Source organism: Crotalus tigris, unplaced genomic scaffold, assembly GCF_016545835.1.
Source record: "Crotalus tigris isolate CLP2741 ecotype Arizona unplaced genomic scaffold, ASM1654583v1 scf7180000023606.2106662, whole genome shotgun sequence".
NCBI classification, from domain to species: domain Eukaryota; kingdom Metazoa; phylum Chordata; class Lepidosauria; order Squamata; family Viperidae; genus Crotalus; species Crotalus tigris.
This window is the reverse complement of record NW_024100074.1, coordinates 1259002-1275533: the sequence shown is the minus strand read 5'-3', so window position 1 is coordinate 1275533 and position 16532 is coordinate 1259002. Positions and strand designations below refer to the sequence as shown.

Genomic DNA, 16532 nt, shown 5'->3' with positions numbered 1-16532 from the left:
ATCACACTTGGAATACTGCATTCAGTTTTGGTCACCACATTACAAAAAAGTTATTGAGACTTTGGAAAAAGTGCAAAGAAAAGCAACCAAGATGATTAAAGGCCTGGAGACAAAAACATCTGAAGAACAGTTGCAGGAATTGGATATGGCCAGTCTAGAGAAAAAAAGGACCAGGGGTAGTGGTGGGATTCAAATATGTGAACAACTGGTTCTCTGTATGGATGCCAGAAGTCCATTCTGGTCTGGGCAACAAAAAATTAGCTATCGGTTCTGCCGAAGTGGTGCAAACCGGCTGAATCCCACCACTGGCCAGGGGTGACATGATAGCAGTATTCTAGTATTTGAGGGGTTGCCACAAAGAAGAGGTGGTCAACTTATTTTCCAAAACACCAGAAGGCAAGACAAGAAACAATGAATGGAAAGTAATCAAGGAGAGAAGCAACCTGGAATTAAGGAGAAACTTCCTAAAAGTGAGAACAATTAACCAGTGAAACGGTTGCCTTCAGAAGTTGTAAGGGCTTTATCACTGGAGGTTTTTAAGAAAAGACTGGACAGTCACCTATCTGAAATGATATAGGGTGTCCTACTTGAGCCAATGGTTGGAATAGAAGACCTCCAAGGTCCCTTCCATCTATATTTTGATTGATTGAATTGGATAAACTATAGGATTTAAACCAGGGTAAGGTGGGGAGAAGAGAAGATGGGTTTGTTATGCAGAAGTAGATTACATGTGAGACAAATTGCAAGTACCTTGTAAATTAACAATTTAATACCTTAAAAAATATTGTTTGTTGAAATGTTCTGTGGTGATAGAAATAGTCCCTGGTTAAGTTAAGCAAAAATGTACTGGGAAGATTTTAAAATTAAAACAATTGGGTTCAAAATCAAAATACAAACTATCCCAGTTAAAAATAAATTTTTATGGACAAAAGAAAAATGTACACATATCCAGCACTTGGAACTCAGTAGGCAGATAGGATCATATGCACACACCACAACAAGTTACTATAATAGGGGCAGGACTGATACATATCCTGATCATCAGTGTGATGGTCAATGAAATTTGCAGCAAACCACAGTAACATCAAAAGGATGTCCCACAATGACATTATCCTAAAAATGTTACCATTATATGACAGAGTCTTATAGTGTGATACAAGTACATAAGCCACAGCATTTGATTTAGAGATTGTCGTACATTCTTCATCATTTGCCCATTCCATTCCTCAAATAATATGTATGATTAATGGTATGGAAGTGTAAATGTAGGATCTCATTTTCTCCTCAGCAACTCAGCCCTGCCTATGGAAGGAGCAGCAGAGATCAAGGTCTACTGAATGGAACTAGAAACTACCATCTTACAAAGGATATCATTTCTTGAGGAGAAAAAAATGAATATTTTTTATAGATTGAATTAAGACCTAGTTACCTGCAACTAGTCTTCCTGCAGGATCCACTTTCCCATCATTGAATCGGTTGTTGGGTTTATCCTTCTCCACCTCAGTAATGGTGGTAACGGACTTCTTTTTCCAGTCCAGAGCTGCAAATTGGGTTCCCCGTGTAATAATGTAGCCACCAGATTTACGAAGTGATACAGTGCTCACTGGGGCATCTGGAAACCACATTAAAGGGATTAGGAGGAAAGAAGAAATGGTAGTAACAAAAAATAACTGTATACCTAACAATTTTGCTAATTTTCCTTTGAAAGTTGTCATGTAGTATTTCACAACAGCCAGCCTGATCCTCCACCCAAGACAACGTGCTGTTTTTTTGTGTTATTCAACTATTAACATGCTTCTATCACTTAAGCTTTAGAACATTAAATATTCAAGAATAAAGGAAAACATTTAACTTATTAAAATGAAACTTTTTACTTACCCACAGAAATACTTTGCACTTCTTTAGTGAGAGAATGCCACTGATAGACCTTTTGGTTGGTTATGTCTACAAAAAGAAGGGAATTGTCCTTTTCCTCCCACACAGGCGATTCTCCAATCTCGCAGTTAACTGGCACAACACATTCAACTTTGACAGATGACATTGTTTCTCCAAAAGCAATCAAGGAATAAACGCAAATGTTACTTTAAATTAGCCAAAACTGGATATCTTTATAGACTTCAATAGAAGCTAATTATAGAGCTTTGGTTGTTCAGTTCAGCAGAATTTCAATCATTAATCTGATGATTTAAAGTACAATTCAAAAGGTTTACCCAATCAGTTGCCTCTGCTTTACCCTGGCTTCCAAAATCTCCCCAAACTTAAAGCAGCTGGTATTGCTAATCTTTAATGGCAGCTATTATCTTCACAGTTAAACATTGCCAAGTTCCTGCTGAATATGGGGTTTTTTGTGTTTATGTGTGTGTCTGCAAATACTAATAAGTAGGTCAAACTTCAAACTTCAAACTTTGGTCAGCATTCTTTTCAAAATGCTTGCTTGCTAAAGAGAAGAGAGAGTAAAAGAAAGTATTATATATTGCTATGATGTTAGTCCAGTGGAAATGTTCTGTGCAAAGGCATGAAAGAGGCAGCAGATGTTACACCTGAAAAAATGGCCATTGGTACTGCTGATGTATAATACTACTAGCTATATGATTTCATTAAGCTCAATGTGCTTTCTCAATAACACTTTGGCATAGAAAAATTGCAGATAAAAACTTTACTGTGCCAAGCATATGTGAAAGTAGCTATATTGGCAAAAAACACTGAGCCAGGATTTTGCAGAGATTCAAAGGGCAAAATACTATTCTGAGTACACCGGAGAACACATGTACTGTCTTACAGGAACCACCTAAACCAGTGTATCTCAACCTTGGGAACTTTAAGCTTTGAAGACTTCAACTCCCAGAATTCCCCAGCCAGCATGGGGGATTTTTGGAGTTGAAGTCCACACCGCTCAAAGTTCCCAAGGTTGAGAAACAGTGACCTAAACCCAAAATGTGCCTTTTACTGGGGTTATATCAACTGTTGTGGCCAGTCAAGGATGCTCAGGGAAACTGCAGCTAAGGTGTTCAGTATATGCATTTTATTCTGGCCCTCTGTACAGACCTATTAGCCAATTACAGTGTTGTTCAGTGTGTCCTGAAATGCTGATCTATATCAGGTTATGGTTCAGACAGTCATGCAGTCACAGAACCTAGAACTCAATAAGATATGATTATGACTAGATGTAATACAAACATGAGTGTGCTGGTCAGAGTATATAGCTAGCTTAGGAATTAAGAACTGTTCCCTTAAGGGATTGGCCTTCTGGGTAATGTATTATGGATCATCGCACAGTCAGCCAGATGTTCAGACTGGATTTGGCATTTTGTCTACCTATCGAGTCCTTACCCAGGACCTGGGATAGGCAGATGTGGATGTTTGATGGTATTACAGATATCGTCGCAGGATGGAAGCAGTTCCTAATAAGGCGCCTTTTGCAATTGACTAATAGCGAATTTGTCAATGCCAATGGTGTTCAAGTGGTGCTCCAGTTGTTTTGGGATTGCACCCAAGGAGCCTATGACTATTGGTACTACCCTTGCTTGCTTTTGCCACAGTCTTTCTATTTCTATTTGTAGGTCTTTGTATTTTGTTATCTTCTCCAGTTCTTTCTCTTCTATTCTGCTATCTCCAGGCACTGCCACGTCCACTATCCAGACTTTTTTGTCTTTCTTATCGACAATTGTTAAGTCTGGGGTGTTATGTTGCAGGTGCTTGTCTGTTTGAATTCTGAAGTCCCAGAGCAGTTTAATTTTATCATTTTCTATGACTTTCTCTATTTTATGATCCCACCAGTTTTTGCTTACAGGCAAATGATATTTTTTGCAGATCTTCCAATGCACCATTGTTGCTACTTTGTCATGCCGCTGCTTGTAATCAGTCTGTGCAATCTTCTTGCAACAGCTTACCAAGTGGTCCACTGTTTCTTCAGCTTCTTTGCATAGGCGGCACTTACTGTCTGTTGCTGTCTTCTCAATTTTGACTTTGTATGCATTTGTCCTTAAGGCTTGGTCTTGTGCAGCCAGAATTAGTCCCTCGGTCATTATATTATTATTATTATTATTATTATTATTATTATTATTATTATTATTATTATTATATCTGTGTTGGGATTGGCCACTGGGAGGGACTTCTGTTTTATTACGGCATATCCTGGTTACGTGCCAGTCAGCGAGGTCTCTATGAATTCCAGCCATGAGGATTAGTAGCTCCCTTAGTATGGAAGAAGCTATTTTCCTTTTACCTATGTGATGGGTTCAGATTACAATCTATATTCCAGAAGAATCTCTACAGTAACTGTAAGTTATTGACTTGAGGATGCCTGATGAATAAAGTAATTTGCATGAATCCCTTCCATGGAGTTATTCTGCCTGTATCAAGTAATATCCATCAATCTCCTTTGCTTGAACCAGGACAGTAAAAGGAAATAAATGTTTCTTCCTTCACTTAAAGTAAAAAAAGAATCAATCTTATTCTGCCTTCTTAAAGTAAAAAAAATTAGAAATCTACCTGCATGCTTCTTCTGCCTGCTTATATAGAGACAACTTAGAAACGGAGAGATAAATGTGTATTTGAATCTTCTCTGCCTGGCTCAGCATTTCCAAGTAGAAAGATTGCATCTTAGCTCAAAGTAAGAAACAACACCATTTGCGTTTGTCTAACTAACAGATCACTCAGAACTTGCCTGGCAAACCCAGCTAGCCAGCCGACCCCCCTCGTTTGAATTGCCACTCTGCATGTTTGTAAGAGAAAGCAATTTGTTGCTAAGAGACAGGACAATTTGCATGAGAAAGCTAGCCAGCATCAGAATGTGAAAGCTGATATCTTCTACAGAAATTTCCTGTGTTGCAATCACAGAGGAGACAAATGATCCCAGCCTATGTGATTAACAGCCATTCAGCTGTTCCCTTGACTATTGCTTGAAAAGAAATAGCAAACTGAGCCCCTTTTATAGTGCAAACTTCCGCAGTCTAACTTGGAATTTCGATATCAGGAAAGCAAGCATTTAGAAATTCCAGAAGCGGACGCCCAAAAGCTTTGCAGTTCTTATTAAAGGGATCAGGCAAAAGCCAGTCTATCCTAAAAGTAGTCTAGGTGCAGCGCCCTCTAGTGGCCAATCTGCAAACAATAGGCCTGTATTCAAGCTGTCTGTATACAACGCAGCCTAGTGGCCTAGACGCAGTACCCTCTAGTGGCCAATCTGCAACAACAGGCCAGCATTCAAGCTATCTGTATACAGCGCACCCTAGTGGTCAAAGAGAAAATTCTATTAAAGTCTTCTGAAATATCCAGGACTTCTCTAGTCATGGCAGAGAGTCCCAATGTGCCAGAAGAGCAGGTCCTTCCAACTAACCTTGATTTGTGTGCAGAACCTGATGTACAAAATTGGGAAAAGGCAGAAATGTCTCAGATACCTTATGACTTGAGGTATCAAAGAAAGCCCACCGAAGCCAAGCGGTCAAGTCTGCTGGAGAAGTGGGATAGCCTCTATCAGCATCATGAGGAATCCTGGGAGAAGCTGCAGAAATTCTGGGACGCATCCAAAGATAAGCTTTCCCCCAAGCGCATTTGTTCTTTGGAAGAGGATATGGACAGGCTTCTCCTAAAATGGACAGACTATGAACGCCGCCTCATAGACATCCAGTCGCAGCTAGGAATTCAGCATTGAAAGAGGAACTGCAACACTTCAAGCTGATAAACAGAGAGTGTGAGAAGCTCCTACAAAGCAGCAAAGAGTCTCTCCAAGCCAAACTTCAGACAAAGGACACACTGAGCAAGAAGGCTGATGCCAAAGTGTCCCATCGTTTGCATGTACCATCCCAGCGGTCACATATGGCTTCCTCTCATGCCTCTAAGAAAGCCTCGTCCTTTCATCATAAGTCACAACGGTCTCAGACGTGTACCAGCGTGTCACAGCAACCTTCTGTCTCATGCGCCTCCTGTCACTCTAAAGCATTTTCTTGTCATAGCCGTTCGTCCCAAGTCTCCAGGGCAGAGAACCTGGCCATTCATGTGTCACAAGCACAAGTCAAAGTAGTGGCAGCTGCAGCAGCTTTACATGTGGTGAAAGCAGAGCAACTGCAAAGGAAAGAAATGGCCAAAGCAGCTCTACATGCGGCAGAAGCAGAACAGCTGCAAAAGGAAGAAATGGCCAAACTGGAGGCCAAAGCAGCTCTACGTGTGGCAGAAGCAGCTCTATGCGCGGCAGAAGCAGAACAACTGTGCAAAGAAGAAATGGCCAAAGCTCTTCACTGCGTGAACGGGAGGCAGCAGAGACTAAGGCTCAGACCAGGCTTGAGTTTTTACAGCGTGAGCGGGAGGCAGCAGAGATAACAGCAAGAGCTACAGCCTTACAGGGGGAGGTTGAAGGCGCTACCTCCGTGCACAATTTGGAAGGGCTAGAAATAGTAAGAAATAGCCACATCAAGGCCTACGTGGACAACCAGAATGTGCTATGACATGAGCAGGAAGGAGCGATGGGGTTGACCACAAATCTCCCAAAACCAAGTGGACAGGAAGGAGAATCTCAACCATCAGATGTGCAAACCAGTCAGAAAGCCAACATCGCATCATCCGGATCACGAGACCTTCCCTTCAGATCTGCAAAGCTTACCCCAACGAACCAAGAAACAAAGGGTAATCGGATTATCAGCCATCTTCAGCACATGCCCCTGCTCTATCCTCTATGAGGATCAACGAAAAGCCACTAATCGTGTTCCTAACAACTCCAACACCGTATTAATCTGCCTGACTACACCCTCTATACAGCACTAATATATCCTCCAACATCCTGAAGAAGAAGGTTGGATTTGGCATCCAGGGGTGTGCAGAAATTCTCTGACAAGCCAGGGAAGGAGAATTTATTATGGAAGCATATCTTCAAGAATACCATTCATGACAAAGGGTTGCAGCCAGCCAAAGAGCACGGGCATATGATAGCATGGCTGGGACCAGAATCTACAGACGTAGTGAAGGATATCTACTCATCCCAGACACCGCCCTTGAGCAAGGGAGGGATATTCTCGATCAGCAATATGGCGCATCTACATTGACAGAGTCCTCATTCTTGGATTGTATCAATGAATTTCCTGACATCAGTATCAGTGAACCTCGCAAGCTGTGGAAATTCTCTGCCCTCCTTACATAGCTGCAGACGGCACAAAAAGATTCCACCTTGCCGGGACTTGTCTGTCTTGACCAGTTCAGGACGCAAAAGCCTATCATTCAAAAACTACCACAGCAGTTAAGTGAAAAATGGATCAAGTTATCTGATGCTTACCAGGCAAGGAACAGAGGCAAAGACCCCCCCCCTTTGCTGTTCTTGTAAAATTTGTTGCCCACCAAATGAGATTGTGCAATAACCCTCAACTCTTCAGCATCAGAGAAAAATGATTTCCAGCTGCCAAAAGGACCAGTCAGAACTCTTGCGCAACCAAGGGTCCATTCCAAACAGCAAAGGGAAAAACCCTTGTATCCATGCATAAAACAAAGGTCACTACCTTGCCCACGAAGAATTCAAACTAGCAGCTGTAAAAGAAAACTCAACCTAAACCTCTGAAAATACAGAAATACCTGATCTGCCTGTTCCATAAATCCTCACATTCTCTGAACGACTGCACAGAATTTGGAAAGAAGTCCTTGGATGAAAGGAAAGCTTTGATCAGGAAGTACAAGTTCTGCTACAACTAAGGTGAAGTGTCATCTATGCAAGAGTGACAAGCACACAGGAGCCCTGCATCCAGTCTCTGAGCAGCTACAACAAGCAACGTCTATTCCTATGACCAAGGAGCCTCAGCATAGCTCCAAAGTGCAGCCAGAGGTGACCATGAGTATCAATTGCACATCAGTATGTGATGACTCACCATTCCATCGTTCATGCCACCACATCTGTTTGGCTAAAGTCTACCCTGACGGATGCCCAGAAGAAGCTGTGAAGATGTATGTATTAACAGATACACAAAGCAATCGCTCATTAGTTAGATCAGCATTCTTTGACCTCTTTGATGTCCCAAGTGAAGAAACACCTTTCACAATATCAAAGTGTGCTGTGCCCCAGAGCACGGTGGGGAGGAAAGTCACTGGATTCTGCATTGAGTCGTTAGATGGGAATTCAAAGTTCCTACTGCTGCCATTGCTAGAATGGGATGCCTTACCACATGATCGCAGCCAAATTCCAACACCAGAGGTAGCAAGCACCATACATCACCTGGCGCACATGGCAGATCACTTCCCTGCCCTAGATCCTGAAGCTGAAATTCTACTTATGTTGGGAGTAGATGCCCCTGATGCCTTTATTTGTCAGGGAACAGTCAGAGGCCCATCAGGCACCCCAATTGTCCTTAAGACAGAACTTGGATGGGTCATCACAGGAACAGTTTGTGTCAATCGGCTGCAAGCTCCAACCCAAGCAAACGTCTCAGCGACTTCCATTCTTAGTAATGGGAGAGCATCCCACCTGAAACCATGCCAAGAAAACTTCACGCTTTCGACAACCAAACCTGTTTTAGGAGCGACAGTGTTCCAGACCAGCAAAGATGACAAGGACATGGCCTTGTCGATAGAGGACAAAGAATTTCTGCAGCTCATGGATAAGGAATTTCTACAGAATTCCACAGGGAGTTGGATAGACCCACTACCCTTTCACATACCCAGGCAGCGCCTGCCAAACAACCATGAGCAAGCTCTCTCTCGCCTCAACAGTCTGAGGAGAATCCTGAACAGGAAGCCTGAGGTGAAAGCTCATCTAGTGGAGTTCATGGATAAGATGATCCAGAGCAGACACGCCAAGCCTGCCCCACCCCTGAGGAAAGATGAAGAATGCTGGTATCTACCATTCTTTGGAGTGAACCACCCACAAAAGCCAGGTCAGATACAAGTAGTTTTCGATGCCAGTGCGCAGTTCCAGGGCATCTCTTTAAAAGAAGTCCTTCTCACACAGCCTGATCTCACCAATAGTCTGCTCAGTGTGCTCATCCGCTTCAGAAAGGAAATTGTAGCAGTCATGGCTGATATCCAGCAGATGTTTTATTCATTCTACGTCAGGGAAGATCATCACAATTACCTGTGCTTCCTGTGGTTCAGCGATGAAAAGCACAGCCAGCAAGTAACAGAATACAGAATGTGAGTGCACGTCTTTGGGAATGGTTCTTCCCCTTCAATTGCTAACTATGGCCTGCAACACACCACTCGTGTAGGCAAAGCCAAATACGGTGCAGACACCAGATACTTCATAGAACGGGATTTCTATGTTGATGATGGCCTAAAATCTGTACCAACTCCAGCAGAAGCCATAGATCTATTAAAAAGAACACGCCAGATGTGGCAGCCAACCTTAGGCTGCACAAAATTGCATCCAGCAGTGAAGAAGTGTTGGAAGCCTTCAATCCTGAAGACCATGCTAAGGGTCTACAGAACCTCAATTTTGGCACAGATGCCCTTCTTATCCAATGCAGTCTCGGTCTGTGTTGGGACTTGAAGAAGGACGTCTTCACCTTTAGAGCTCTGGCACAGAACATCATCTTCACAAGAAGAGGAGTTTTGTCAACAGTAAATAGCCTGTTCGACCCTCTAGGGTTTGCTGCACCTGTAAGAGTCCAAAAGAGGCTCCTTCTGCACGCACTCTCCCAAAGCACCACAGACTGGGACGAGCCGCTTCCGCCAGAACAGAAGCAAGACTGGGAGATGTGGCGTAGATTCCTAAGTTGTCTCCAAAGCATCCACGTACAGCGCACGTAATTCCCATTTCACCCGCTGCCGCAACAAAGAAAGAGTTGCATGTGTTCTCAGATGCTTCAACGAAGGCAATAGCAGCTGTAGGATACATCAGAGTCTACACTGGGAAGAGCCACATTTATGTCGGTTTCATCATGGGAAAGGCAAAACTAGCACCACAACAAGGTCATACCGTACCAAGGTTGGAACTCTGCGGTGCCGTGTTGGCCATAGAACTTGCAGATCTGATAACAAAAATGATAGACCTTGAGCTGCAATCCATCACCTTCTACACAGACAGCAAGGTGGTGTTGGGCTACATTCACAACCAAAGCAGGCGCTTCTATGTCTATGTAAGCAATAGACTGGAAAGGATCAGAAGGTCTTCACATCCTGAGCAGTGGCGACATGTGCCAACAGATCAAAATCCAGCAGACCAGGCCACATGGTCCATTCCTGCATCACAGTTGGCAGTATCAATCTGGCTAAAGGGTCCTGAATTCTTGACTCGTCCAGACAGAAACCAGAACACTATGCGCTTCTAGACCCAGATCAAGATGCCGACGTTCAATCTCAGGCACCCAGCAAATTGCTCAGACAGGACAAGAAAATGACTGTCCAGACTATCTGTTCGTCGACAATAGTCAAGGAGACAGAGAAACTGCCCTTTAACCAACCCCTAGGGCCGGCTTGCTTCAAATGCTTCTCCAGATGGAGACTTCTGGGCGTAGCAGTGATTGTTCGTTTTCTGCATCATAAGATAAGCTTCTCAGACAGCTATCTCCAAGCTGAGAGAGGGATTCTACGAAGTGTGCAACAAGATGCATACCCGGTGGTATTTGAGTGTCTAAAAGCTAAGAAGCTCATCCCGGGGTCTAGTTCACTGCTGAAGTTGAACCCGTTTCTTGATAGTCATAACTTACTTCGAGTGGGGGGAGCGTCCAAACAAGCCTAAAATAGCCCCAAACATCAAGCACCCTATCATCCTTCCTGCTCGTCAACATGCAACGCACCTGCTGGTCCAATACTACTACGAAACTGTCCACCATCAAGGCCGGCACTTCACAGAAGATGCCATCAGAGCTGCTGGATTTTGGATCATGGGAGCCAAAAAGTGCATCACTACTGTCTTGTACAGGTGCCTGCATTGTCCCAACAACGGGGCACGACACAGCACGTTGGTGTCTGACCTGCCACCAAGCACCTTAGTCCTGGACCGCCATTCACCAATGTAGGCATAGACATCTTTGGCCCTTGGTCCCTGACTGCTCATCAGACCAGAGGTGGTCAAGTCAACAGCAAACGTTGGGCCATCCTATTCACATGTCTTAGCATTCGAGCTGTTCACCTCGAAGTCATCGAATCCATGGACACCTCCTGCTACATCAACACTCTAAGAAGGTACAAACCTATAGAGGCCCAATTAAGGCATTTAGATCTGACCGCAGGACTAACTTTGTAGGAGCCTGCAAGGAATTACAGATTGACAAAGGCATTTGCCTTGATTCAGCAATTGACAAATACCTAAAAGCCAAAAACTGTGTATGGACATTCAATCCTCCCCATGCATCCCACATGGGAGGAGCATGGAAATGCATGATTGACATAGCCCACAAAATCCTGAATTCCATGTTGACAAAGACACCCATGCTGATGCATGAGATTCTCACCACCCTCATGGCAGAAGTGGCAGCCATCATCAACACTCGATCTTTGGTTCCAGTTTCCTCAGATCCTGAAAATCCAACTATTCTCACCCCGACCACCTTGCTAACCCAGAAGACAGGCAACTGGCCAGCACCATTGGGAAACTTTGTTCCCAAAGACGTATATAAACAACAATGGAGACAAGTTCAATTGCTCGCCAACACCTTCTGGAACTGCTGGAAACAAGAATACTTGTCTACCCAACAGGATCACCGCAAACGGAAGACCAAAGAGCCTAACCTAGAAGAAGATCTTGTCTTGTTGAGAGACAAGGACGCACATCAGAACTCGTAGCCCATAGGGCTTGTACACCAAGTTCTACCCAGCTCTGATGGACTAGTTCATCAAGTTGAAGTCCAGACCATGAAGCCACATGAGTCATGTCATGACTCACAGACTCTCATTAAAAGGCTTTACACCAGACCAATCACCGACTTGGTACTGCTGCTGAGGAAGACCGAACTTGAAGATTGAACCACAAGTTATGCATGCTTTGTGTCTACCTCATAATTGTATTGTTTTGATGCTATGCCTTTGCTTATTTTAGTTAATAGTAGAAATTTTATAATTCCAGGTGGGGAGTGTGCTGGTCAGAGTATATAGCTATCTGGTCAGAGTATATAGCTAGCTTGGGAATTAAGAACTGTTCCCTTAAGGGATAGCCTTCTGGGTAATGCAGTTTATGTCACCTGGTCATATCTGTGTTGGGATTGGCCACTGGGAGAGACTTCTGTTTTATTATGGCATATCTCGGTTACGTGCCAGTCAGCAAGGTCTCTATGAATTCCAGCTACAAGGATTAGTAGCACCGTTAGTATGGAAGAAGCTATTTTCCTTTTACCTATGTGATGGGTCCAGATTACAACCTATATTCCAAAAGAATCTCTACAGTAATTGTAAGTTATTGACTTGAGGATCCCTTCCATGGAGTTATTCTGCCTATATCAAGTAATATCCACCAGCAATTTCTTTGCTTGAATCAGGATAATGAGAGTCATTCTGGTGTAGTGATTAAGGCACCATGCTAAAAAGCAGGAGACCATGATTTCTAGTACTGTATTAAACACAAAGTCAGCTGGGTGACCTTGGGCCAGTCACTTTCTATGTGTCCTAGGAAGGAGCCAACAGCAAACCACTCCTAAAAATAAAACTGCACCAGAGTCTAAAAAACAGGAAGAAAAAAATATGGAGACAGGAAATCCCAACAAAGTACACAGGCACAGGACTACCCTGGTATTGTTTTAATGTATTTGGTATATTCTACTTGAGAACTGTACCAGATAGGAAATTTAGGATATATGAGCGTTCTTATAAAAACCAGGATTGTTTTCCATGGCTACTAAAAATTAAATCCATTGATTCAGGCTATCCTATTGCGCTGAAGTCCGAACATCAGTAGTAGCAAAGAGGTACTTTTAAAACACGAGGCTTTTCTTGCCCAGCTATGGTAGCCAGACAATCCGCTCCAGTTGCATTAAGAACGTGGAGCCCAAATATCTTCTATATAAATAAAAATGTAAATGTTCGTTTGTTCAAAATCTCTCTGAAAGTTCTTCACCGATTGCTTTGAAATTTTGACACAACGCTGCATTCGAATACGCACGTGTTTTTATATACCTATATTATATAGATATCACACCTGTGACAGGTAAAACATGCTTTTTTGAAAAACAGCGCCATCTGTTGGATGTCAAAGCAACACACGCTACGATTGCAGACAATCTCTATATCTGCACAGACAATGGAACAACAAAAAATATTGTATACCCACAAGCATTGTGAAATTAAACATATTACAAACGTGCGCTTTCTCTTTTCTTTCTTTTCCATTTAACCAGACTGAGCCACAGCAACACGTGGCCGGGAACAGCTAGTTACAAATAAATATGTACATTGGATTAAGTCTACCCTTTAAGTTTAGCCCCTCCATGGAATTAGGAAGTGTTATAAATTTAGTTATTTCTCTGCACTGAGGTGAATGCTCGTGTTGATGCTTGCCGATTGCACAGGCAACGAGAGCGCTATAGAAAAAAAATCTCTTCGCGCTGCAAAAACAGCACTTTCCCGAAGGGATGGGAGCAAAATGCTGCCTTCTTTAAACTGAAATTTTCATTCTCCATGAGTGGGAAGCCACACAAATCCCTGTCCCTCTTTTCACTAGCGACAAATACATTCGAATATCGTCTCAGTTCAATTTTGGGGAGAAAGAGAATTTGAAGTAACACTGAGGATGGGACGCTCGTCCTATCCCCAATCAATCTCCAGGCTAAATTTATACGTGAAAAGAAAGCCTTGAAGCCCCTTCCTTCCCAGGATCTCGGAAAGTGGGAAGGCCTGCTCTTCCCCCGGCCGACGTCACAGATGGCCTACGAGGAAGCGCAAGGAGTGGGTGCCGCCTTGGTTCCGTGCTGTCCGGGCCTTCCGTGACTTACCCGCGATGGGGCTGCAGCGGTGACGAAGCTATTGATAATCTCCGGGGACAGCAACTGGAAAAGGCCCGACCGGCTCTCCTTCTCTGTAGGCTTTGTTGAGTTATTCTTGTTGCAACGATGCCCGGGAAAAATATCAATTTCTAACGCCGCGATTTCAACTTTGGAACTTATTCTTACACCGAGGAAGAAGTGACTCTACTAAGTGCATCAAACTGTGAAGAAGGTAGAACCCGCTGTTTGCAATCTCTGCCCCTATCCTTCCTTTCACTAGCGACGTGCGAAATATGAAGAGCCTCCCTGTTCAATTTTGGGGAGTAAGCAAATTTGAAGCAACGTGAGAATGGGACGCTAATCCTGTCGCCCATCAGTCTCCAAGCTACTTATAACTGATAGGCTAGCACATGATTAAAAATACCGGTTTGGCAACAAAATTACTTTCCTCTTCTTAAATATACTCTTTAATTATCTTAATTAGTTTCCCCTTTTAATTATATTATACTATATAATATAATTATATATTATATTTGGGCGAGGAAGGATCGAGAACCCAAGAAAGCAGGAGCAAGTTTAAACTGAAGGGCTGTAAACTCTTTTGACATTTAGAGCAAAATCTTGGCTCATCAAGTTGTAGTTTGAAATGCATAAATGTGTCCATACTACTCTTGGCTGTGATTGATAATTCTCAGGCTGGTAAACAACATCTGTAAGCTACTTATTTATCTTTTATTTGGTAACCATCCTGCAATTTTTAAAGCAGCTTTGCAATAATTATAATACTGAGCAGATTAAACTGAGATTGTATGACTGGATTTACATATTTCAGTAAATTTGCTTGCTTAAATTACATTTGTGTATTGACCAAGTTTAAATACCTGCACTGAGCTGAAACCAAATATATCCCTTAAGTGAACTATTCCAGCAATTTGCTTCTATTGTCTGACCAGATTAATCTATTATGCTAAGTAATGGTTCCTTCAATTGTGATTTAATACACTCAATTGTTGGGTTTGCATAATAAAACTATAAGCAATGATTTAAAACCATACCATTTAAACCAATTACATTACAGTTTAGGAAAATGTGTAAACCAAGTTACTTAGCTGATTTCTAGATCAAGAGGAAAACTGAAGCTAAGTTAGCCAAAATCTTTTTTTTTTTCTTGGAGGTGGAGGAAGCTTCCTATGAATAGGCCAAACTTTCTTAACCTGCAGCATTCCCAATACTTTTTGAAACATAATAATTATGTAAGAAAAGCCAGTACCATGTTTAAAAGCTGAAGTTCTTGAGTTAAGCATTGGGAATTAATGTGGCATACATGTGCTGTTATGTTACTGCATGCACTAGTCGGGATTGGAAGCTTACCTGGCACTTTGCTTATTGTCCTTGCTTGAAATGACTGACATTTTGGATTTATAAGACTGGAATTTGAGACTAAGGCATGTTACATGGAGGAGTGTGAGATGCTTAGGATTAGGATGATTTAAAAATTAGCAATCTTTTTACTGTGCATGTCATTAAAACTATTTGGGTTATCTGTAGCTTGGAATGGACTTAAAGTAACATGAGGTTGGGGCATCTGAAAGTTCTTCTGTTACAGGAAAGCAGGCAGCAAATTCCCAACTGCTTCAAGAGATGGCCTGCAAAATAATCAGGTAGTTGATAGTGGCTGCTAAGAAGTCTGACATTTAATCTTTCTTGATACAGGATGAATGTACAGATTTTCCACTCCTGTGATATTTTGGAAATATTGAGGTCTGCTAAGTCTACTACTGGCTTTAAACTTTCCATTTCCAGTAACTTTTGCCAAATGGCCAATGAGAAAATATCTTGAGAGTTGTAATACAGTAGTAAATATAGAGCCACATGTTCTTATCTCTGCAGGATACAACCCTTCCATGATTAGAATTTGAAAACAATGACTGTACTGCACATACTTCCAGAAAATTAGTCAGAAATCATTCAAGGGTGCAAAACTCTATGTTACTAAACTAAAAACCAGATACCAGCATTGCTTGTGTTATTTATTTTAAAACATAACCCTCACCTCCAACAGCTACTTTATGCACCATTGAGCTGTAACACAATTTCCAATTTCTTTATTCTAATATTATGTATTTTTTCCCCTTAGCATGAAGCTTACTTAGGTAAAGCAAATGATCAGAAAGAGAATGGTCTGATCTAGCAGAAAGAGCAGATTTTTATCAAATGGCCCAGTAATTTAATTACACCACTGTTATCCACAAACATAATGTGTACTGTATGTGTACAGTTGAGTTAACTAAAACAGGGATCCCCAACCCCTGGTCTATGGACCAGCAATGGGCTAGAAGCTGGGCTGCTCAAACAAGCGAAGCCCCATCCATGGGATGCTGGCAACATGCGAAACCATGCTCCCTCCAGTCTGCGGAAAACCCTCTCTCCATGGAACCGGTCCCTGGTGTCCAAAAGATTGGGGGCCACTGAGCTAGAAGAAAACTTCTAATTTAATGCAGGAAGCCACCAGAAAAACAGAACAAATTACAAATATTTTTCTTTTGTTTCCATTAACAGACTATTATTAATTTATATTTCATATTTTTAAATTACCCATCTCCCTCAAAGAGAGGCTCTGGACAGTGTACAATATAATATACCAATAAATAAAACAACATGTAAAAATAGCATTAGAACTTAAAAATTAAATTAGGATTAAAAAATTCA

The 16532-nt window shown here is 42.2% G+C and overlaps 1 protein-coding gene across 12 annotated transcripts in view; it reads right to left on the bottom strand.

Moving 5' to 3' along the window:
* Positions 1-16532, bottom strand: part of JADE3 (jade family PHD finger 3) — a 166947-nt gene that overhangs the window by 48049 nt on the left and 102366 nt on the right. For all 12 annotated transcript variants that reach the window (XR_005553740.1, XR_005553741.1, XR_005553739.1 and 9 more), the window contains 2 exons: positions 1879-2046; positions 1430-1612 (listed from right to left, as the gene is read on the bottom strand). Coding sequence is in view for 9 of the 12 variants with exons in the window: in XM_039319636.1 (XP_039175570.1) it covers positions 1430-1612; positions 1879-2046 (351 nt within the window). In the remaining 3 variants the exon portion in view is untranslated. The remainder of the gene's footprint in view (positions 1-1429; positions 1613-1878; positions 2047-16532) is intronic.